This window comes from Muntiacus reevesi, chromosome 6 (assembly GCF_963930625.1).
Source record: "Muntiacus reevesi chromosome 6, mMunRee1.1, whole genome shotgun sequence".
NCBI classification, from domain to species: Eukaryota; Metazoa; Chordata; class Mammalia; order Artiodactyla; family Cervidae; genus Muntiacus; species Muntiacus reevesi.
In genome coordinates, this window is record NC_089254.1 from 49,255,976 (window position 1) to 49,281,434 (window position 25,459).

Here is a 25,459-nt window from a genome sequence, read left to right on the forward strand (position 1 = left end):
TTTACTCACACCTACCCCTCCCTGCACATCCAGGCAGGATCGGCTATAGCCCAGGAGATATGGCCAACCTGGGCAGTCAGGGTGCTTTAAAGGTTCAGGTAATTCAACACAAGCTAGCGTTGAAGCTTGTCTCATCCCAAACGTGTATTCCACTTCTAATCACTGGGACACATCCCTACTTTTCACCCCACTTCTGTCTTTGGGATTTGACCTTTGCTGCCTTATTGGGAACTTGCTTGCCCACCTTGCATATTTTCTTGAAATGTGAGGTTTTATCTTGGTCTTTACATTGCTCCTTTCTCCTCCTCCCCCAACTCACCTACCAGGATCTAAAGTTTGACCTTAGAACTGTAGGCCTGTCACTTCACAAATAGACCATGTCTGGATTCCCCCCTGCCAAATGCTGCTCAGCCGCTATGAGAACACGGTCATGTCTTTCCTTGCTGTGGAGACACCACTGTCTGCTTAGATGGTGATCTATTACAGAGAGGCACTGGGGCACAGTGGTTGAGAACCCAGGTCCTGAAGTCTGGGTTCAGATTCTGAGAGTACCATTTCCTACCTATGAAATCCTGAGCAAATGGTTAGACCTGAATTTGCTTATCTGCCAGGTGAATATAACTGAAAATAATACTACCTCCTCAAAGGGCCATTGGAAGAGTAAGTAAAATAATCTTTGCCAGCAAGGTAGCCTACAGGAAGTACTGGAGAAAGCTCTCCATGCCTATTTCACTACCACCTGTACATCTGGCATCCCTTGGTTTGCCCAGTTGCACTGAAGTTAGTCCTTTCTATTAACAGAGGTCTCACCTCATCAGGTCACTTCCTGGCCTAAAAACACCTGTGTGGGTTGCTGTGGACTGCAAAGGAACAAATGCTCTGGCTGAGCACAGAGGGCCTTGCTGACCTGGCTCCTGCTTGGATCCCTTGCTCTGGCTACACTGACCTGCCACTGGTGCCCAAAACACGCTAGGTGCCCTCAGGCCTCCTTACCTTTGCTCCTGCTGCTCCCTCCGGTGGCATCCGTTTCCTGCCACGTGTGTTTAGCTTTAGAGATTGTTGAGAACTCTCTGCTTTGTGCCCAGCTATAGGCCATCTCCAAGTTACAGTGACCACACTATTTGTTTGCATGTGTGCTTTCCTGATAACCTCTAAACCCCTTGGGGGCAGGGGCTGAGAATTAATAGTCAGTGCCTGGACCTGATCATGTCATTAGATATGCCAGCACTATGCAAAGCCATGGATGTGGCGGGTCCTGGAGTTGGCATATGTAAAACCTAGTCCAGCAGAGAGTGAGTGGCAGGGCAGGGAGAAGGGGCCTTGTTGTCCTTTCTTTATCTTTATTTCCTTCCCTCCCAATTTCCTAGTTTCTCACTACTTGGGTTCAGAAGTCAGCATCTTTTTCAGTTCTTCATTATAAATGAGAAATTGTGTTTGATGCCTACATCAGTGAGATGGCCTAGTGAGGTCTCTGGATGCAGTTTATCTTTTTACATAGAATATATCAATGTCTATTTGTATTATAATGCCCTTGCCGGGTTCAAGAAAGGTTTATATACTGAATGCATTTTTTAAAATTTCACTTTTAAATTGCTATATTAAGCACATTTATACACTATCAACACTTAAGTCTTATAAAAATTAAAAATGACTTGCTCTTCATTACCTAAATAGCTAACGATGACTAAGGGGAAGCTCAGTTGTTTAGGAACATGTACTTCCCCTGCTATGAAATAATGACCGACAAGAGACGTCTTCTCAAGGCTTAATAAAGAAAACAAAATGTATTTTATATCTAAAACATCAACATAGGAGAGGCAGGAAATATGTATTATGTGCAGGTGTAAATCTGTTCTACCAATTAAATTCCCTTGGTAGTTGCACAGTACATGGATCATGCAGATTTCCTTTAGGACAAAATTAAAAGCACTTCCCCCACCCTAAACAATGGCTCATATGAAAGCACTCCATTTTATGTTTCCTGGACTGAATGAAAAAAATCAAAACTATTTTAAACATTTAAATCTTTGATTGATGCTGCTGCTGCTGCTACTCTTTGATTGAGTAGCTAACAAAACATGTGATGGAAGGATGTTGGTTTATTAACCCTGTGTTGCAGGGAAAGAAACTTAAGGTCTGAGGGTAGAATAGATTGTTACTTAAGAGCATGTCCCCCAAGTAAGTGCAGCTTGATGGCCCAGTGAAGGTAAGAGAAAGGTAACACTGGAGACTGGAGAGGAACGAAAAGCATGACATTCCTAGAATGTGGAAATTTTGCCCATTTGCTAAAAAAATCATGTAAGCAGGGACTTCTGGTGAATTCCAGGTATAAGAATCAGTTATAGGTCATTGCCAAGTCACTCATGAGCATATACTTTTTCTTCCAAACTGGGACACTTCTGAGCATGAAAAGGGCAGTGTTAATAGGTACTCAGGGGCATGGGACAACCTAGAACATATGGCTACCCCAACGCTAGGTCACCCTGAGGCTCTCAGCTTGCAGTTGGTTGTAAGCCCAAGTGGCCTCAAGGGATGGAGGACCATTGAGCAAGGCTGATTTGGGAGCTGTCTACGGTGTTTCAAAACTCGCTGGTTTAAACTGGCCTAACCTTCAAGTGGGGCTTCCAGGTGGCAGTAGAGGTGAAGAGCCCACCTGCTAGTGCAGGAGACAAAAGAGACGCAGGGGCTGAGAATCAATCCCTGGGTTGGAAAGATCCCCTGGAAGAGGGCATGGCAACCCACTCCAGTACTCTTGCCTGGAGAATCCCATGGACAGAGGAGCTTAGCAGGGGTCGCAAAGAGTCAGATACAACTGAGATACTTAGCACGCATGCACGCAACCTTCAAGTATTCTGGCAGGGAGAACATCTAGACTACACAGTGTGACTGTTCTCTTAGGATAATAACATCCAGGTGTATATCTTTAAGCTGACCTTGGGTACAACCATTTCTAAACTTGACTTCACAATCCAGGGAGCCAAGAGCCCCTAGTTTAGGCCTCATTCCTATATACTCTTAATTTAGTAGCTCTGTAGTGGGTTCAGGTATCTGTATTTTTAAAAACTCCTGTGATGACTCTGATGCCCAGGTGAATATGAAAGCCCTCTTGGGTTTGCAAAGAGGCAATGAGGTTTTTAAAAGGTTGGAAATTTTAAGTTTTCAATAGAAAGATTAAAGGTTCAGCACTAATATGGGAAGAGAGAATATTAGAGAACTGAACTATTTTCTATAATAAGTTAGTTACAATTTTTATAGGACCAAAACAAGGGCAAATTGTTTTAAAAAATATGTGCTCCTTATTTTCCCCTAGTCTTATTTACTGGCTCAGGAATAATCTGAAGCATTATTGATGAGGCATTTTAAAAGGAAAGTCCTGAAGGTTTTAAGATTTTAACAGACAGTAGAATTTGGTAAAGTATTTCAGCAAAAGTTTTCAAAGGAAACTGTGTGAAGAGAGATAGTCAAAGGAGATAATCAAAAACTCTGTGAGCCGTGCTCCTGTCTAGTTTTGTTCCAACCAACCGTAATATGCAGTGCAAAATAGTAGGTATATAATAGTCATTTACTGAATGATAAATGGGTTTGAGGGAGGAATACTGTTATATGAGAATGACTCTCATTCTTTTCTTTATAGTTAGAGAAACTGAAGCACAGATACATAAAATAGCTTTGCTAAAGTATTATTAGGGCTGGGGTTTACTAGCTTTCATTAATCAAACAAGTTTGCTCTTTGTTTCTAAGTTCCACTCTTGGGGACTGCTGAGACTGAGAAACCCGTTGTCCTGACATAACTTCCCCTCTTCCTTGGTGTTCAGTCCCACACTAATGGGATAAGACACTTTCCAGTTGATGGAGACCGCAAAAGCATTTGGTCCTTAGGTTAAAACCAATACTGACCTGATTATTGTGTGCATGCCTTTTCTTGATTTTTAAAGAAACAGAATTTTGTGTCTAATATATTTAAGAATCATTATGTTCAAGTTTTAAAAAATAAAGTTATCAAAGTCTCAAAAATGTACTTTCCTGACACAATACTCTTTCTATTGTCAAGGTGCCTCTGAGCACCTATGCTTAAACGTATTTCTAGTGGCTGATGGTTAAGCATATTTTTAGGGGCTGAAGGCTTTTTTTTTGTTGTTAAATTAAAACTTCTTTTAACAGAAGTATAGTATGCAAATCTTTTGCTCTAGGGCCTTAGCATAGTAAATATATATATATATATATATATATATATATATATATATATATATATATAAATGTATATATATACATGAGGTCCGAAAAGTGGAAGAAGAGAGTGTATTTCTTGGTCTAAGCCATCTTCATATGAAAAGAGCAGCCCTACCCTTTTCCCACTGCAAATTTGGCCAGGAGAATCACGAAAGAGTCCAGGACCCCATAGTTCAGGGCACACAGTCCTCTTCATCTAGGGACCAGCTCACTCTAAACATTTCATCATAGAAGATGATAACTTATGCTTAAAAGTAGGGCAAACTAAAAAGCAGTTTCATGTGGAATATGAAAGTGCTATTTTATGAACCTGAGTGGGCAGAATGCATAAGCAGGTGGTTTTATAAATTACTGAACTTTCCAGATGCTGCTTACTCTTGCAGCTGCTCTTACTTCAAGTCACTTTAAAATGTAGCCAACACTGCTATTAATTGGAAGAAAACCCCACATCATGAACTTTTTAATAATTCAAGAATATTTGGTGTATTCTGTCTTAAATTTTAATAAATAATATGAAAGTTTATTCAGTTTGAACCAAAGTTGAGCTAATGCTTCAATAATTTTTGACTGAAATTATGAGGTAGAGAAAGAAAAAAAATAACACTTTATTTTAATAAGCATTTAAAATGTATATCATTGTTGACTAAACTTGAAAATATTTCAGATGGTTAAGAATGAATAATGTCTCCCATTTTAATATCGTTACTTGCTCAGTGATGTGAGAATAATTTCCCACCAAACACGACCACAGTGCTCTTTTACAAACTGGGATTCTGAATGCCGTGCATGATCTTACATGTGGTAGAGTATTAATAACCATCTTGTGTGCCTATCTCCTAAACAAATAAACAAACAAAACCAATACCGGTTCCAACAGAAGAGACTATTAACATGGTGCTGAATGCTTTGGGTCAATCTGATCTTTTAAATCTTGTGCTCTGACTATAAGTATAATAAGCAAACATAAAATTTAAAATTGGTTATATTGATATTAATCACTAATGGCTCTAGAATGCTTTATAGTTGAAAGGGATCATGGTGGCTTTAGGCTATTATTTTGATTACCATTTGTATGCTTTTTCCTTGATTGCTAAAGAAAATGTTATATCTGTGTATATTTACTAATATTACATTAAAATTTTACAAAAGAAAGTTATAAATGCATTATTTTTATTTTCAAAAATATCTCCTCTTAAGATGTCTTGATTTGTCTCAGAGCTAGGCTCAGAATTCTCTTTTAATGACAATAATCACATAATCTTATCTATTCATCCCTTATCATATTTGAAAATATCTGTTTTTGTACAGTAACCATGTGAACATGTGTATAAAAATTTAACCTTTCTTAACCCTTAAATTTCTCTTAATGTTAAAGGAAAAAAAAGGAATTGGAGGTTAACTTGATAACCATTACATTCTCTTCTATTTCTAAAATTCTGTCCTTTTGTGCTTATGTGGTTTTATTCCAATGCCACCACATAACTATTCTTCTCATTTCATGTCTCGACCGTGATGCAGTTACATCATAACTGCTCCTCATCCAGACTGGCTACCTTTTTATTATATCTCGTACCTCCACCAGTCATTTTCCAAAAAGCCCCACCTTCATCTTGTCATCCCAAGCTTGAAATTTTCTTGGCTTCCCACTGCTGACATAATACAGTTTAAACTTATCAGGAATACTGGACTTAGGACTCTATCATCTGGCCACAATCAATGTTTTCATCATTATGACCTGTGACTATGCCACATGAACTCTAATGTCAGTCAAAATGGGCGACTAAACCTCCTAGACTTATGTCCTGTGTGGGACATTCCCATTTCCATGCATTTTCATTAAGAATGTTCTCCTGTAATTTTCTCAGCTATTTGAATTCCATCTGTCCATTATGACCCAACTCAGATTGTATCTCCTTCATGCCCTTCTCCATTAAACTTTCTATAATATATCCTTCCTCTGTCACCTTATTGCCCTATCCAAGTAGGGCCTCCCTAACAATATCAGTTCCATTCACTTTTTAAGAAACTTTTAAAAAAACTTTACTGAGGAATAATTGACAAATATAATATTTAAAGTGTACAACATAACTTGGTATACATCCATATTGCAGAATTATTACTAAGATCAAGATAATTGATATGATTCACTTTTAAATAAACTTTTTATTATGCAATGCTCAATACTATTTTCTTTTAATTTATTATAGTATTGTAAGTGCATGCTAAGTCCCTTCAGTTGTGTCCAACTCTTTGCGACCCCGTGGGCTATAGCCTGCCAGGCTCCTCTGTCCCGGGGATTCTCCAGGCAAGCAGATTGGAGTGGGTTGCCATGCCTTCCTCCAGGGGATCTTCCCGACCCAGGAATTGAACCCAAGTCTCTATGTCTCCTGCATTGGCAGGCAGGTTCCTTACCACTGAACCACCTGGGAAGCTCTTATTATAGTATATATCTGGTCTCTTTCCAAAATGATGATGAGAAGCATTACAGTAGAGGGCACATAAAACAACATGCCAGTTGAAAAAGTGAAAATTCAAAACCATATGTGAGAGGATAAGTAACATGTGTTAATGAAACTTAAAATCTAGTTATATGTTTCCTGGCAGTCAAAGTAAAAAAAAAAAAGGACCAATTAGTTAACATTTGGCAGTGACTTACTGTTGTGATAGTGTATATGTGTGTATGTGTGTATTTTTAATCTATATGCATCTCATCTTCATAAACTCTAATCTTTGTGATTGCTAGGGCTTATTTTAGGAATTTCCCTTGTAGAACGTAGCACAGTGTCTATTCTAGCATATGTTAGGAATTTAATAAATTGATCAGTGGCTATTGTAATACCAGAGTAATAAATCTGAAGCCGTTTTCTTTATTTGAAAATCAAAATAGTACACAGTAAACATATAAATGAAGAAGATAAATCTCAGAGGGAGAAAGGAGAGTCTGAAGGTATGACCATTTTAATTAGAGGAAATTTTTAAAATAACCTGTAACTGACTTTTTTTTGGATAAATACCTATACAGACATCTTATAATATGGTACAACAAACCTCTAGTGAAAGAAGAAACCAGTTTTATTGGAGCTAAATTGTAGTCTAACTTATGTCATTATCAGCAGTGGAATAGGTAATAATACTCCACCTTCGTGAATATAAATTCATGGCACCTCTAGCTTTTGAGTTTTCTTCTCTACCCTAAATAGCTGTTTTATGAGACTAAAGGATACTGTAAGGAGACTGGGCTGCTCCTTACACTTACATCTATGTTTCATTTCTTCTCCATCTACAAGTTTCTAACCTTGGTATGGGGACATTTTTAATATAAAGAGAAGAGTCTGGTGCTGTCCAATAGTAATTTCCATGAAGGTGGAAATATTCTATATCTGTGCTATCCAATATGGTAGCTACTAATCTTAAGTGTTGAGAACCCAAGATGTAGCTAGTGTGACTGAAGAACTATATTTTAAATTGCATTTAATATCAATTGTAATTTAAATCAAAATAGTCACAAGTGGCTAGTGACTATAATATTGGATAGAATTGGCAGCTTTCACAGAGCTGCTTGCTTTTAGAATAAACTTTTTCTTACCTGACTGGGTAGCTCTAACAGTACATTCATTTGACCACCATATCTTAATGAAATTTTAAGTTACCAGGCATTAAGAGTGAAGCTTTGAGTGCTTTATTATTTTAAGAAATATATATTGTCAAAAGTAAAATTTGCAGAGATTTATTATTTATTGTCATGGTAACATGGAGAGAATGATCACTGTTTCTATCCTTACATTTATGATTGGACTCAAAGAAAAAAAATATAAGATAGGCATCTACACTGGGCATAGGCCCCCTTTCCCAGCTCTACTGGCAGATGGTACTCTTTGGGTCTTTCTTTGCAGGGCATTCTCGAAAGGCCTCTTTAAGCAAGACCTCTAAGTAAGTGGGCGTACGAAATTCTTCTCAAGGTTGATTTTTCTGTCTGATTGTCTTGTTCTGCTCATAGTTCTATGAGCGAGTGGGTGGGATTTGCTTTCTCTAGGCCATCAGAAGCTTGCTCTAGCTCCTCCTTTTAATTTCTTTAATATGAAGATCCCCACACTTGCTCTTTGAAATGCTATTTTGTAAACTGCTATTTCCACTAAGCCTGTTATGCCTTTTTTCCATCTGTGTTGAAGTCTCTTTTCCCAGTGGGGCCTTTCTCAACTTAGTCATGCTGTGTGTAGAGACCCACATCCACACTACTGGCCTCTCTGACTCATCCTGGGAGGTTCTCTTGCTCCAGGCATCCCTCTCACACTGCAGGGGAACAACAGGGAGGCTGAGATGAAGCTAGGCCTTTCGGAAATCTGCCTCTTTTCCTGACACTTTTCCTTCTTGTTCAAAGCTACATGAGAAGGGAAACAAGCAAAAATGCCCTTTGCTCCTTTAAGGTAATGTTTTTAATAAACAGTTTTCAGCAATTCTAATTTCCAATTTATAAACTACTTTTGTTGTTGCTGTTGCTTTTAAGTATTCCATAATCTGGCTTGTAGAAAAGTCTGCTAAGGCTCCAATTCTCGTTTTTCTTCCACCAGCAAGCCAAGAGACTCAATTCTGACTGTTCCATTTTCCTTCCAGTTACAGATTAAATTGTTCCCCTTTTTGAAATATATTATTCATAAATGTGAACAGTCTCTGAACTATGGCTCCTCCCATCCTGGATAGGATGCTGGGTAGGTGGAAACTGTTCATCCACCCCATTGGCTGCCCCAGGGGTCTTTGCACTTTAATCTGGTCAAGGGCCAGGAATTCCCTTGACCTTCCCTTTTCCTAAAAGAAAACCCTCTGCCAAGGATGGCTCAGGCCTATGATTTCCCAATCAAGATGGGTTCAAGCAACAAATTCCTCTGATAAGATTTACTAAAAGGGTCAAAGTTGAATAACACAATGATAATTAAAAACTGACCACCCAGTCAGATCTAAGTTTAGCCAATAACCATTCAATTAATGTTTTTAATCTCACCAAGTACATCCTGGAAATATAAAAAGGAACTCCAACATGAATGTCCCATAAGCTCAAGAAGCAACTCTCCATACCTAACTAGAGGTCTATAGGAGAAATCAAAAGACATATTATTTTTGGTTGTGTAAATATGCTTAGCTGTGTACCACAAACACCATGTTTTTTCCAATACCCTTCTTATAAATATTAAATATTCGATTCTATTCTGCATACATATGCACACACATATTTCATCTTTAGTCAGGAGCATTTCCATCCATATTTTTAAGAAAATTATTTCAGGTTATCTTAGTTTTAACCGGGGGAACCTGCCCCCTTAGTACTCCGGTTGTTACCTTTGGCATAAGACCTTACAAAACAATCTCACTGCTTATTAATTCTATATGCAGTGGAGCACCACGCTTCACTTAGACTTTCAATCCAAAGTCGGAGAGAGGATGACCTGCAGAGCAAAGACCTCCCGCTCTCAAGGGGTACAGGGCTGTCTGTTACTGAGACCTGGAGGTTCATATGCCAGGAGAAGGGTGCAGTTATATGAACTGCTACAAAACTCAAGTTAGCTAAATTCCAACTGAACTAACTGGCAGGAGCGGGTAGGGGAGATGTGACATTTCTGACGACCGCGGTTCCCGCACATCAAGCCCCAGAAAATGGTGAGTGTGTGGCAAAGACAGGGAAAGAAACACAGGCTGCCTTCCTGACAGAGGAGAGCTGTCCCGCCCTGTCAGCGCCTCCTCGGGGCACATCCCTTCCTTGCTGGCCGCCTCACCTTACCTTGACCACGTCGTCGTTGAGATGCTTGGGGTCGCGGTTGACCAGGTCTATCTCCTTGGTGTGCGCGTCGTACACTTGCTTCTCGTTCATCTCCTCGGCCATGGCCTTGTTGTTGGGCTTGTAGATGTTGCCCTGTTCCCGGACGGGAACGGTGTAGAGATGTCCCTGCAGAGGGCAGACGGCCCGGAGGGAGAGGGTGGCACCGGCGGTGGGAAGGAGATTTCAAAAAGAAAACTCCGCAGTCAGAAACGTTAGCCTGGCAGCGAGGCAAGCCTCGAGCCTCAAAATCGAACTAACCGATTGCGAAGCGGTGGCTCCGCGCACAGTAAACTCCTTGGCGCCGCAAGCTTTTTAAGAGGATCGGGGAGAGGACACCACACCCCTCGGTACCAGGCTGGGAGCTCCTGCCTCCCCCGCCCGCCACCGCCAGGGGTCAGGGCAAACCCCGCAGCGCGGTCCACCCAGCCCCAGCCCAGCTCACTCCCAACCGGCTGAATCCCGCGGAGACCCCCACAGGGGAGCGGATCCGACTTCCGACTTTTATCCAGACCCTCTCTCCGCCAGGCCACCCTCTCCCCAGCTCTTCACCTGCTCCAGTCCCTGGTCCCTATTTCCCTTCTCTCCATAATTCCTTCTAACTTCATCCTTAAGATCCAGCTCGAACCCCCCCGACCCACGCGGTGTTCCCATTTTCGTTCCTTTCTGGCCAAGTATCCTTTGCACCTGCCCGCGTCCTCCACCCTCCCTCTGCGGTTTCTGTCCCTGCACAGCTACCCGTACACCCCCCTCCCCCCGTGCACACAAGCCAGCATCTCCTATCTTTGGATCGAGCCAAGTGTCAGACCCCCTATACTGTCTAGAACGATATTCCACCTGCACGACTCCTCCGACCCACCCTTAGGTCACTCCCAGACCCCTGGCCGGTGGCTGAACGGCGGTGGCTGCGTTTGGGAAAACTAGGTTTCCACACCCAGGCGGAGCCCGAGCGCCGGGAGGTGGTAGGAAGGTGGGGGGTGGGGGGAGTGGTAGGTAGGAGGAGGGTGCTTTATCCAAGCACCCCTGCCAGGCGCCGAGATGCAGGAAAAGTTCTAGAGGTGGCCCAAGAGCTTTGGAAAGTGCAAACATGACGCGCGCCGCCGCCCCGGCCAGCTGGTTGAGGCGCCTGGTGGGGAGTCGTGGGGACTGCCCCCAAGACTGCGAGTGAATGAGTTCCCACCCTGCACTCTAGCTCTCCACTTCCCAGCAGACAGGGGCCGGACCATGGGGGTCTCTCAATAAGGCAGTACCCCTAAGCCTTTCAGAAACGCGCCCTCAGTCCGACCAACCCAACTTCAGGACCCCGACGATCCCCTCTTCCCGCGACGTAGGCCCCTAGGCTCGCTTGGCCCCCTTCCTAATAGGGAAACATGAAACATTCCTGCCTCCTCTTCACCTCCCCGCCCAAGCCCATTCCTCAGCAATGCCAGAGCCAGAGGAGTGCTCCAACGTCGAGAGAGGGCCGGGGCGAGCAAAGCAGTCAGAATATTTGGAGTGGGAGATAGCAGAAGCAGCACTCCTTGCGCGCCGCGTCCCGGAGCGCACCCACCCAAGCGTACCTCTGAGTCTACGTATTTGCCCCCCGACATTCTGGCTCGTGGCTGGTTGAAGGCTCTGGGTAGATTTCCCTGGGCTGTGATTTAAGGGAACTGAGGAAGGAAGATCTTGTATTGTATGGGGGGGAAAAAAACAGGCGCTGGGGCGGGGGGGCGGTGGCTGGGAGGGAGCCTCCTGGCTCTCAGCCAAGGGTTTGTTCTGCTCGCGGTTGGCCGGGATGTGCGCTGAGCCGGGTCTAGGCACATCCCCAAGGTTATGGCAGCAGGGGGCGGGGAGAGCCCGCAGGGAGTGAAGAGCAATGAGAAAGCGTTTCACCGCGCGCTGGGCTCCTTGGGCAGATATTTTAAACCTGGGGCAACATTTTCTCAGCTATAAGCCACTGAGAGGCGTACTGGGGAGAGCTAATGTTTTCGCAGTGCATCATCCCAGCAGGGTGGGGACGGGAGGAGGGAGACGAAGACCGTGTGCGGAGATGCCCAGCATGGGCAACGGAGCTTCAGAAAGAATTCTGCCTTGTTTTAAGCCGTTTCTTCCCATCGCTCAAGTTCCATCGCTGCCTAAGATACAACTATCTCCCAGTTTTACAGAGGAAGGGATGAAAAGTGACCCAGAATCTTTAGGTGTATTTCATATCTAAACACAAGGAAGGAATCTGTGTGGGTGCGTGTGTGGTGTGCTTTTGGTGACATTGGTTTACATCTAGTCTGTGTGAATGGAAACTTTGAAAAACAGGCCTGCAGAATTTAACGTTTACCAACTGCTTCTGAAATATCTCCCAAATGCTTTGAATTTGAAATAAGAAACAAAAATATTTAACTTTTCTATAATTTTTATTGCTTTTTTTTTCTGGAACAAAGGAAATCTCTGCCAACAGGTTATGCCATGTTTACAAAATACATAAAATATTTACAATTGTACAGATATTTAATTGGAGTTTCAAGTTTTCCAGACATTTTTTAAAAGTACTTGACTGTGCGTTAAAGGAGGCTTGGTTTTTTTAGTAATTTATTAGAAATTTTAAAAAGTTGTTAGAAGTTAAAATATCTTATCTAAGAAACTTCCTAAATCAGGAGCTTCTCTCTTTACCTTATTATAAATCAACACAAGATGAATTGAGTGATAATCAGTTATTTTACTTTAGGACAATAACAAGCTCATTTATTATTGTTAGGAAATTCACTCTCCAAAAATGGAAAGGACATTTTACATTATGTTCCACATGCTATCAAAAGTCAGATTATGACTTGAAAAAGTTAGGACTATACCAGAAATGGCATAGAATACATGGCAGTCTAGAAAAGGGAATATGGGCACAAAAGGAGGAGAAGGAGAAATAGAGGATGGAACTCCTAGAGTAGATTATGGAGGTGAAGAGAAAACAAACACATAAAGGGAATGTCAAAGCACAGACTTTTGTTATTGCTGATGGCAGAAAGGCAGTATACTTTTTTAAGAAGAGATAAATTTCAACTATAAGGGAGGAGAAGTGTCACAAATGTTGGCATGACTAATTATGCTGACTAGTCATCATTAGAATACTAAAGATCTTCCCAAAGTTGAGTTTTTAATTTTACTTCTAAATGCTTTGAGCAGATTACATGTTAACAAACAAGATAGTCTAGCAAAGGGGCGGGGGAGGGGGTGTGTGTGTCAGGGTCAGTGTGTTGTGTAGTGCCTGTGTGTGCGTTTGGTCACTCAGTCATGTCTGACTCTTTGCAACCTCCTCTGTCCATGGGATTCTCCAGGCAAGAATATTGGAGTGGGTTGCCATGCCCTCCTCCAGGGGATCTTCCCAACCTGGGGATGGAACCCAGGTCTCCCACATCCATCTGAGCCACCAGGGAAGCGCAAGAATACTGGAGTAGGTGGCCTATCCCTTCTCTAGGGAGACTTCATGACCCAGGACTCGAACAGAGGCCAGCGGCATTGCAGTTTACCAGCTGGGCTACCCGGGAAGCCCTGTGTAGTGCCTAGTCTCCCTCTAATAATTGCTGAAAGATTACTGTTCCTCTGACTCCTCCTGTTACCAAGTATGAATTCATTCTGCTCCCTGCACTGTAGGCCAATAAATCTGAGAAACTAGTGGTTAGGACAAGGAAGGGACTTTATTCGGGGAGCCAACTGATGGAGAAGATGGCAGGCTAGTGATGCAAAATAACCATCTTGTTGGGGTCTGGATGCCAGATTCTTTTGTAGAGTCGGAGAGAAAGAAGTAAAGAGGAACTAAAACCAAAAAGCAGAAAAGAGAGGGAGAGACAGTGGGGAAGAAAAGTTCACGGGTCTTCAGTCTTGCAAAACAACTCCAGGGAATGGCCAGCCTTTGGAAGGGGTGTATTAATCTCTTCTATTCACAGGTGAGTGAATCTAATCCTTCTAATCACAGGATTATCTATGAATTTAACCAAAGCACTTTAGTTTCAGGCAGAGGGGTAGGGTCCTTTGAAGCAAGCCCTTGTGTATGATTATAATAACAAAAGCAATGAAAAACAAGTCAAACAGTTTTCAAAATGGAGTCAGAATTGGCTTCTTCTCTGCAGCAGGGTCAGAACTGGCTTCTTCTCTGAAACACTCCTTCCTAAATTTTGGCTGCAAAGCAGTTGAGTTTTGTTCTATGGAAAAATGTGGAAGCTGTTTCCCATCTATTGTTATCCAGTCTTCAGCTGCGATGAGTAATCTTGACTGTGAAAAAAGTCAACAGGAACAGGGAGACAGCATGTCCTGCATTCCAGCAAGGAATGGACTTTGTGGGGACGCCTGAGTGAATGCTTAACTAGCACTTAAAGCAGGGAAAGCAGCCTCCCTGGGGATTCCACCCCAAAGTCAGCATAGCACATAGATTCATAATGATCAGTGAAATGTTGTCAAGGCCAAAATGAATTCCTAATGAGAGGGAAAACCACAAATTCTTCAATAACCTGCCCCAACAAGAAGCTGGCACCAAAGAGAAGCAGATCATATTCTGGTTATAATAGCTGATTTGGATAATTGGCTGCATCCAACTTTATGAGATATAGAGAAAAGATGAGGTATGACATTGTTAGCAGAGTACAAGATTGAAATGAATAATCATGTTAAAAAATATGTTTTTTTCCTTTGATACCAACACAAGTAACTTTAGGCTTAGAGGCAGGTTAGTAACTTCTCTAAATCATTGACTAGGAAAAAAAATAGGTAAATGGAGACTTATTTGCCCTCTTTCTTTCTTTTTTTTTTTTTTTAAATAAGAAGCTGTCTTAAAGATCAGCTCATGCATTCAGTGTTACTGTATAGAGAACTAAAAAGGATGTAGATCATCAAACCAGCCATCTTCGAAATGGAAAAACTGAAGTTTAAAGACAAGAAAATGATCTTAAGGAGTTTTGTGGGGCAATGAAACATTTTAGAGTTGGTAAATAACTATGGTACCTGTTAACATCTTGTGGAGTGTGGGATTCTTAAGTGGTGCGTGAGGGTAAGACTGTGAAGTTCATTGTTCTCTCACCTCCTTCTCTTGGCCTCCTAAACCCCTTCGCACAGCTTCCTCTTCTCATCCTTACCTCCCTGGTCCTCTTCATGCTCTCAGCTGGCTTCATCTGATTCCTACTCCAGGATTAGGAGTCTAAGGTTTGACCACTTATAATGATATGAAGGTTTGAAAATGCAGTCATCTTTCCAAGATTTCTTAACACACAGAAAGTTGAGACTGCCCAAATGTGCCTTTGTTGATGAGTTCAAAAAGAGTATAGCTTGGATTATAATAAGGATTATCACTAGGTGTGGTATAGAAACAATTTAGTAACCAGTATGCAAAGCCACCGAGAAGTCATTCCAGGCCTGGTCCCAGCTCGGGAGCTTTGCCTTCGCATCCTGCTGGCTAGCTGCTGTCTCAGTAGGATTTGGGAGCCCTTGGGAGAAGGACAAGAGGGGAGGGAGTACATTTTAGAGCAGTGACTATTTATATACAAGTTCAGGAATGCCAGTATTTTTACAGCTTGTATTTCCGCTGAGTATTTACCCTGTTTGCCCCCCACCACCTCTCATAGCTTTCCCTATTCACCCTCATACCCCAGAGCCCACTGAGGCCTTCTTCCCTTACCTGCTGTAACTTCTTCTATACCTTTCATTTTATACATGGAAAAAAATCACTTTCTAGAGAAGACTTTGCCTCATTACCCAATCCCTTCCTGTTCCTGTGCTGGTTTGAAGCCCTCACTGGAATCTTCCTGTTTGAGTCTTTTCATTTTGACTCTCTTAAATGATTTTTTTCTATTTACTTTCTTAAAAAAAGACAACTATTTCTACATCTTAAAAATCTGATCAAGATGGCTAAGAAAGTATTCTTTTTATACTGTTTCTTTAAATTAGCTTTCCTTTCTTTATTTGTAAAACGAAAAATATAATTGGCATCTACCCAAGAGGAGTGCCATGAACATTCAATGAGGTGAATCACTTAAAAGCACTAAGGATACTGCCTAAATCATAACAGATGCTAGGGTTCGGGAGGCAAATTTCAGTCCATAGATTCAGGACTGGAATAAATATATTTTCTTTTGCAATATTTCTTTTGTAAAATAGTTCAACCATCTAAGATATACCAAATAGTATAATGAATACCTACCATCAGCTCGATGAAACAATTTTGTTTTGCCTGGTTTGATTCAGATTTTTAAAAGTAGAAAACATAGATTATTGAAGTCCTTTGTGAGACAAAACTTTCTCTTTTTTAAATAACTGAACTTAATTTCTTTTACAAGCCCCCATTCCTGCAGGTGGCAGAAACTTCATCTCAGTCAGTTCCTGGTTTCTTCCATTTTGTTAAGATTGTATTGCATATAAATTCCAGGGGCTTATTGCCAAGGACTGTCAGGGTGGGTCTGTGGAGGAGAGTCTCCTCCTTAGTTTTACATCTTGGGTCTGCTGATGGGTGCATCATCTTGTCTGTCCTGTCACTGGTTTGATGGGGATGCTGCTATAATGTCTTTCGTGCTCATTCAATATGACCTTTAGGGCTAAAGACACTTTTTGATACTTCTTTCCTTTTCTTGGGGCTCCGTGCAAGTCTAATAAATCTGAGTGAGCAGGCCTGATGCAGCACCATGGAGCCTCATGTGATGAATGTGGTGTGGAGAACAGAGTAAATGCCCTGCACTCTGCAGGGGAACTACTTGGAAGGAACCGCTCAGAGGGCCCTACTCAAGCAGGTAGCACAAGTCCCGCTGCCTTTAGATCCTCCCTCATCTGGGTCAGTGCTAGAGATGCGCACGTGTCAGAAATTACTTTGCTTATTTTCCTAACTTACTCTCCCTTGACCAGGAAGTCTTGCTCATATATCACTCAACAGTTGTTTTTCATGCCCTAAATCCCCCCAAGACCAAGGTTTTTGAAATCAAGAGAAACCTTCTCTCTTCATCTCTGCTTTTCTGTTGTAATAATTTTTCCCTAGGTATGGTGGGAAGTGGAGTAGGGGAAGACTCCGTGGGCATCCAGAAAAGAACAAACATATCAAAAGTGTCATCATTCACTAGCTTTCCTCCTTCCCTTGGGATTTAGATGAGGGTAGTTGGGAGGTATAAATTCCTAGTTATAAGGTAAGAGTAATAGAGATCTGATGTACAATGTGATAAATGTAATTTACATTGCTATATGTTATATATGAAAATTGTTGAAAGAGTAAATCCTAAGAGCTCTCATCAGAAAGAAAATTTTTTCACCCCCGCCCCCGTATCTTTAATTTTGTATCTATTTTAAATGATCAACGTTTACTAAACTTTAGGATGGGCTTCCCTTGTGGCTCAGCTGGTAAAGACTACACTTGAAATTCGGGAGACCTGGTTTCATTCCCTGGGGTGGGAAGATCCCCTGGAGAAGGGAAAGCCTACCCACTCCAGTATTTTGGCCTGGAGAATTCCATAGACTGTATAGTCCATGGGGTCGCAAAGAGTTTAGCACAACTGAGTGACTTTCACTTTCAAACTTTGGGATAATCATTTCACGATGTATATAAGTCAAATCATTATGCTATATACCTTAAATTTATATAGTGCTGTATATAAATTATATCTTAATAAAACTGGAAGAAGAAATAATCCTGGTGAGATATTGTTGGTAGCATCTAAGATCTATCTAGATCTGTCTAGTCAAAGCTATGGTTTTTCCATTGGTCATGTATGGATGTGAGAGTTGGACTGTGAAGAAAACTGAGCGCTGAAGAATTGATGCTTTTGGACTGTGGTGTTAGAGAAGACTCTTGAGAGTCCCTTGGACTGCAAGGAGATCCAACCAGACCATCCTAAAGGAAATCAGTCCTGAATATTCATTGGAAGGACTGATGCTGAAATTGAAACTCCAATACTTTGGTCACCTTATGGGAAGAACTAACTGACTCATTTGAAAAGACCCTGATGCCGGGAAAGATTGAAGGTGGGAGGAGAAGGGAATGAGATGGTTGAATGGCATCACCAACTCGATAGAAATGAGATTGAGCAAGCTCCGAGAGTTGGTGATGAATAGGGAAGTCTGGCGTGCTGCAGTCCATGGGGTCGCAAAGATTTGGACATGACTGAGTGACTGAACTGAACTGAGAATCTATCTGGTCTTTTTGAATTATAGCAAACCCTTAAGTTCCAAATATATAATTTATATAAAAGCTCAGTGGAAGAAAAACTGTTTATTTTCACAGATCTACGGGTTGGTTTGGCTGGGTGCCAGCTGGTCTAGATTGGGTTGGCTGGGGCGTCTCTGCTGCCCACTGCAGGTCTGTGCTGGCTCGGCTCTGTGTGTCTCTCGGCCTCCTTGGACCAGCAAGTTAGTCAGGACAGGTTCTTCTCAGGCTCTAAGAAGTAACAGAGGCACGAGAGTCAGATAAAATATGCAAGACTTAGAGAAGTCTACCCTTGGAGATGACATGCTGACACTTCTGTCCTGTTCTGTTGGCCACGGCAAGTCACCCAAAGTCAAGGGACTGGCAAATAAATCCCAAGATGAGGCCAAGACAAGGGTGTGAATGCAGCAAGGTATGAAGAGCCCAAATCTGCATCAACTGTGTGTGGTCATTAGAGACTGGATTTTGCCTTTCGCCTTTCAGTTTTTCAAGTCTTAATCGAATTTATGAGATATACCCTCTCAGTTCAGTTCAGTTCAGTCACTCAGTCGTGTTTGACTCCTTGTGACCCCATGGATTGCAGCACGCCAGGTTTCCCTGTCCATCACCAACTCCTGGAGCTTGCTCAAACTCATGTCCATCGCGTCAGTGATGCCATCCAACCATCTCATCCTCTGTCGTCCCCTTCTTCTCCTTTCTTCAATCTTTCCCAGCATCAGGGTCTTTTCCAATGAGTCAGTTCTTTGCATCAGGTGGCCAAAGTATTGGAGTTTCAGCTTCAGCCTCAGTCCTTCCAATGACTATTCAGGACTGATTTCCTTTAGGATTGACTGGTTGGATCTCCTTACAGTCCAAGGGACTCTTAAGAGTCTTCTCCAACACCACAGTTCAAAAGCATCAATTCTATATATACTTTGCTGCTTTTATTTCATTCTCAGAAAGTTTTATGTATTATTTTAAAAATCTATTAAACCATTTGTAACAATAATAACAAAATATCTTTATGTTAAATGCAGATTTTCTATGTGAAGATTCTTAAATGTTGTCGACTGAAAAATATAGTCACAACCTGGAAGTAGTTATTTTATTTGGTGGGAATGTTTAGGACTCCAAGCCCAGGAGACAGCATTTCAGTAGCTCTGAGAAAACTTCTCTAAGGAGGCAGGAGGGGAAGTCATTCTGAACATCAAAGAGATCAGGTATCAAGTTAAGGAACTTAGCTTATGTATATGGGTAGATGAAAGGCTCTGGGCTCACTGAATTCATTCCTTTCATATACACCTCAGCTATTTGGGGCCAATCCTTGTTCACCTTGCTTCTTGCATTCCCTCAGCTCCTCAGCAGTCACCATGGGGGGTTACAGCATCCCTGGGTCGAAGTTTTAGGAGCCCTTACTCACATTTGGAAGCCAGAAATCACTGATGGCTATGACATTTCTTATTTATTAATATGGCCAGAGATATTTTCATTTCACAATATGATGCTTGACAGAGGGCCTCAGGTCAAGGGGCCCAGCAGGTCACAAGGTGTATTCTCTTGCCTTAAAGCAGAATATGATTTTCAAGGTAACTAAGAGTCTACCTTACCTTCAAAAAATTAGACCATCTTATTGTCATCGTCTTTATTATTCCTCTGGCCTCAGAACTCAATATGATGAAACATGATTTTTCTTTGAAAGAGCAGCAAAATTTTGTCTTTAAGAATAGGTATTCAAAATTCAAAGGTTTGTTTTTTCTTTTTATCAGTCAATTTTTCCTTGAATTTTTTTCCCATAAATTACATTAAAAGAAAAATCATAATACAATCTGATTTGTCAGCATATAGGTAAATTTAAATACTGAGAAAATACTGTCGGAGAGAGTGTGTAATTTCCTTGGTCCTATCTTGCTGCAACAAAGATTTGAAACAGTGGACCAGTGTTACAGCTTGGTTACAGCTCAGAGTTTCATTCAGCAAACAAGTTCAGTTCAGTTCAGCCACTCAGTCGTGTCCCACTATTTGTGACCCCATGGACTGCAGCTTGCCGGGCCTCCCCGTCCATCACCAACTCCCGGGGTTTACTCAAACTCATGTCCATCGAGTCAGTGATGCCTTTCAACTATCTCATCCTCTGTTGTCCCCTTCTCCTTCCTTCAGTCTTTTTCAGCATCAGGGTCTTTTCAGATGAGTCAGTTAGTCCTTCCAATGAACATTCAGAACTGTTGTCCTTTAGGATGGACTGGTTGGATCTCCTTGCAGTCCAAGGGACTCTCAAGAGTCTTCTCTAATACCACAGTTCAAAAACATCAATTCTTCAGTGCTCAGCTTTCTTTGTAGTCCAACTCTCACATCCATACGTGACTACTGGAAAAACCATATCCTTGGATAGTACAACCGCGAGGCGTGAGGGTCAGCCGACCTCAAAGGAGAGGCCTCAATCTGTCTTGGCTTCCTCTTTTTAAACATTTTGTTTCCTCCTTGCTGAGCCCGCCCTATGCAAAGTGGGCTAGCCAGGAAGGGGGCGTGTTTGTTTCACCCAAGGTTCTCACTCTAGTCCTCAGATTTTCTTTTGTTCCATTTTCCCAGGCTTTTACCTTTTGTCTTTTAGCCACCACCATTTTGGATTCCTTTTTCCTATTCTAACTACCTAACAACACTAAATGTAAGCAAACACAAATCACATTGAGTTCTCTCTTTTTTTATGCTTATAGTCCATTTAAAATGCCAGGTTCAGCTCATTATTTCATCATGATGCTGTATAAGAAATCAAACTAACTGCTATGAAATTGCTACCTTGACTGTTTAATAATTGGCTTATAATAGACCTACTAAAATCATCCTTCTAGCTTTCATTAAAGAGAGGAAAAGTCTTAGTACAAACACTGGCATAATCAAGGAGTAATATAGTTAGAAAGTGTGAGAAGGGATGTAAAAAATACTTGGCTTATTTTTATTTTCATCTAGGTAGATTTATATCAATATAAAATTAATGATAATAGCAATCCTAGCTAATCCAAGATTGGGATTGTTTAGTTGCAGGCTTAAGCATAGCAATTTTTCAGAAAAATTTGGGTCAAGGTGTGAGCCAGATTACTACATTATATCTAGTTGAGAGAAGTAGAATATTTAGATATGTGGACAATGACTACATTTCCTCCTATTCAAGTGAAACAAAATTCTGATCACCCTTTAGGAAGATGGAAACTCCATAAATCTTATTCAATATGTGACCAACTCTCAGAAAACCTAATAAGACAACAAAATGTAATATAGTATGATTTAATATAATGTCATATATACCTGAGATATTTGGCATTTCATAGTATACTAGTATACTATATATATACTTAAACTGTATATGATATACTTAAGCAGCATATGAGAACATTTTAACAAATAATTTAATTTTTTATTTTAGTTATAATGAAATGATAAAGAATAGAAATGATAGTAGTGTCTAAATATTACCATGAATTTATAAGGAGATACACGCAGTAGAACTTCTTTTTTTTTTTTTTCTTCTTAAGTTAAGGTAAATATTTGGGAGGAGTCCTTTACAAAAGCCCTTTGTTTTGTAACCAATCCATCTGGCTTAGTCAGAGCTCTATTATTTAACAAAGGAAACTCTTTTTCCTTTTGGCTCTTTCCCTAGTAAATAAACTATTTACCAAGAGTTGCTTTTACCTGGGGGAAATTTATGTCTACAGCCACTCCCTGTGAGGCAATGATGCTTGATCATAAAATACTTCACTCTTAAAAACTGCATATCAGTTCATATCGGCCATTTATTAAGTGGTCTGGTCTTCACAGAGAACTTCCTTTTACTTACATATTGAGGTTTTTTCCTGTTTCTTTTTTTTAACCAATTCTAGAGAAAATTTGGGACTGTAACATCTGCCTTTGTACATACTGGAGGATAGGTTTAATTCTGCACTGCTGACTTTTCTGTCAATTAATTTACCTTACTTCAGGGGTAATGTGAATGTGTTTTAAAGCTAGTATTGTTCCCGAGTGCGAGTTCACTCTGCTTGCCACACGACAAGCCAATGAAACCGAGAGACGAGGTGTTGAGGCAAGGAAGAGACTTTAATTGGGGAGCTGGCAGACCAAGAAGATGGCAGGCTAGTGCCTCAAAATTACCATCTTGTAGGAGTCTGGATGCCAGCTTCTTTTGTAGAGTTAGAGGAAAATCAATGAGGAACTAAAGTCAAAAGGTAGAATAGAGAGGGAGCGGCAGTGGGGAAGTAAAGTGCAAGGGTCTTCAGTCTTGCAAAACATCTCCAAAGGAATGGTCAGCCTTTGGAAAGGGCATATTAACCTCTTCTATCTGCAGGTGGGTAGGGATAAATTATTTATCTGAGCTGAACAAAGATACTTTAGCTTACAGTCAAGCAGAGGGGAAGGGTCCTCTGAGGCAAGCTATTAAGTATGATTATAATCATGTCCCTTGTGACTCAGCAGGTAAAGAATCCCCCTGCAATGCAGGAGACCCCAATTTGATTCCTGGGTCGGGAAGATCCACTGGAGAAGGGATAGGTTACCCACTCCAGTATTCTTGGGCTTTCCTTGTGGCTCAGCTGGTAAAGAATCTGCCCACAATGCGGGAGACCTGAGTTCAATCCCTGGGTTGGGAAGATCTTCTGGAGAAAGGAAAGGCTAACCACTCCAGTATTCTGGCCTGGAGAATTCCAAAGGGATCACAAAGAGTCGGACATGACTCAGTGACTTTCATAATAACAAAAGCAATGAAAAGCAAGTCAAACATTTTCCAACATGGAGTCAGAATTGGCTTCCTCCCTGCAATAGTATGGAGGAGGGGTTATAGGTACGGGACAGACTGTAGAATCTTTTCAGAGGGCCAAGTAATCTTTCTTTCAATTTATTCTTTCCTCTGACTGAGAGCTACTTTATTTTCACCTCTCTCCATGTCTTACTCAAGTTAGTGACTAGGATCCTGCTACTGAGAAGGACCTGCAGCATCCAGGTACAAACCTGAATCTCAGGTCCAATTCCAGATTTACTGAGACAGAATCCACTTTTTAATAAGATATCCAGGTTATTCATGTGCTCATTAAACTTTGAAAAGCAGTGATCTAGGGGAAACTTGAAAATGCTTATTTTCTCAATGTGTTTTAAAAGGCAGAAGTTGGGCAGTGAGACACACATTGGTGAGTATGTGGGTGTGTATGAGATTGGGCCAGTGAAGCTGGTGGCCTTGGCATGTGATATCAGGCTGGCTCTGTTGCTTGGTGGCTGTGTCTGTCAGTCGGTGCCATATTGTTGGACTTGGCCAGTCACGTGCTACTTGGTTCCGATTTCACCATTCTGTTCCAGCTGCTTATGTATGTGAAGGTGCTCAACCAGGTGGGATATGAGCCTCTAACTCCAGCAATAGGACAGATATTTTTGGGCAGCAAGTATGTCAGCTTCCTGGTCTGTTTTGTTATGCTCAGCACATTGTGAATATCTATGGGAAGCATAGGTTGTTCACAGGCTTAACTCCAAGACTGTTCAGAAATCCTTGGAACTGTGGTCCACGATAAAGTTTTACAGAATTATGAGAAGTGTAGCAAGGTTGAGGAGTCAGGATCTGGAAACACAGAGAAAGAAGTTTCATCTTCCTTTGACAGAGTTATTAAGGAGACAACTGGAGAGATAATGATGCATTGTGCTATTGCTCTCATCACACATCCCTTTCACATGATCACTCTGAGATCTATGGTACAATTCAGCGGGAGAGAATCCAAGTACTGTGGATTTTGTGACTCCATAGTAATTATCTGCCAGGAAGAGGGCATCCTAGGATTTTTTGCAGATCTTATTCCTCACCTCCTAGATGACATCATTTCTTTGTGACTCTGTAACTCACTGGTCTACCTCATCAGTGTCCATGCGTTGGACGGTGGACTTTCCACCATGAATGAAATGAAGAGTTGGTTTCTAGTTGTCACATGATTTTTTTCCAGTATGTTTACATATTCCTTTATGCTTGTCTCTAGTCTTATGACTGTCAACAGCTGTGGAATTGCTCATGGATGCCCTCCTTACCCCCTAATATATATTTCTTATTTATATGGCTTGTGGATGCTACAAAAAAGGGGAAATATTAGCCAAAAAATAACATGCCTTTTCCAGAAGTTCCCCTTTGGGAAGACTTATTGTTGTGATCCAAGAATGTTAATTTGAAGATGTGGGGCAAGGGCAGTGACATTTCTATAGTCCCAGATGCACAGAAATATGGAAGAGAGTATTGGTTTCTATAAAGTGTGGAGTATTTTTTTTTAATAATTAGTCAATCTTGAGAAAATGAATAAAAATGGCAGACACTATGTCAGCAAATAAACTAAAAAGCTCCCCCCCTCAAAATGTCCTCTCCTGAGTAAGAACCTCGAATGAAGAAAAACCTTCAAAAATAGGAACATAGAAGAGCCTGTACATCATAATGGAGAGAGCAATAGAAAGGCATCCTGGATGACTTAGCAGGGAATCCCAACTCTGAAAAGGAAGTGACATACTGTTAGAGAAATATTTGTAAGCAAATTGAAGGAAACATCATTTAAGGGGGAACCCGACAGGCTGCATTTGCCAGGTTGCTTGCAGGGAACTGGCAGTTCTTTCCATTTCTATAAACTGAAGGCTTCTTGGAATGTGAAATCAAGAATTATAAACTGGGCAGCAGCCACGATGAGGGTTTTTGTTGTTGTTGGTTTTATTTTTTTCCTGCTTGTTTGTTTATGGTTTTTGCTACAAAAAGAGTTGAACTGTTTTAAGTTCTCCCATTTTGTGCTAAGTCCCTTAGTCATGTCCGACTCTTTGTGATCCTATGGACTGTAGCCCACCAGGCTCCCCTGTCCATGGGATTCTCCAGACAGAATACTGGAGTGGGTTGCCATGCCCTCCTCCTGGGGGTCTTCCCAATCCAGGGATCAAATCCGTGTCTCTTATCAAACCTTGCAGTGGTAGATGGGTTCTTTACCGCTAGCACCGCCTGGGAAGCCAAAGTTCTCCTACTAGCCAGACCCAAAAGGTATTGAGACTGTGCCAAGAGGTGAAGCGGACCAATCTTTAACTTTATAAGAAGACAGAGCAGTTTCTTAGGAAAGGCTTCAAGGTAGCCCAAACACATCCTGCACTAGAAGTATGTCATGCTGGGCCAACTTCATAGAAGATTTTAATATCGGGAGGACTTTGCCTTTCCAATTCTGAATTTCTTCAGCTCTAAGAATCATGAAATCATGGAAATCTTTATGTGAATCCCTAGTTCATCATGCATGATAGACACTGCCTGTATCTGATCTGTCTCATCA

At 41.4% G+C, this 25,459-nt stretch overlaps 1 protein-coding gene and 1 pseudogene across 2 annotated transcripts in view; one reads left to right on the forward strand and one right to left on the reverse strand.

Annotated features, from left to right (window-relative positions):
• CAV1 (caveolin 1) overlaps positions 1–11,747 on the reverse strand; it is a 34,458-nt gene extending 22,711 nt beyond the window's left edge. Inside the window, exons 1-2 of one of the 2 annotated variants that reach the window (XM_065939924.1) lie at positions 11,596–11,747; positions 10,001–10,165 (exon numbers count right to left, since the gene is read on the reverse strand). In XM_065939924.1, the coding sequence (XP_065795996.1) occupies positions 10,001–10,165; positions 11,596–11,625 (195 nt within the window). In that variant the 5' untranslated portion in view covers positions 11,626–11,747. Of the gene's footprint in view, positions 1–10,000; positions 10,166–10,873; positions 10,891–11,595 lie in introns of those variants that run through there. The other variant, XM_065939925.1, reaches the window with a different exon arrangement.
• Positions 11,748–23,870: 12,123 nt separating this feature from the next.
• LOC136171170 (mitochondrial carrier homolog 2-like) lies at positions 23,871–24,338 on the forward strand (annotated as a pseudogene).
• Positions 24,339–25,459: the final 1,121 nt, after the last annotated feature.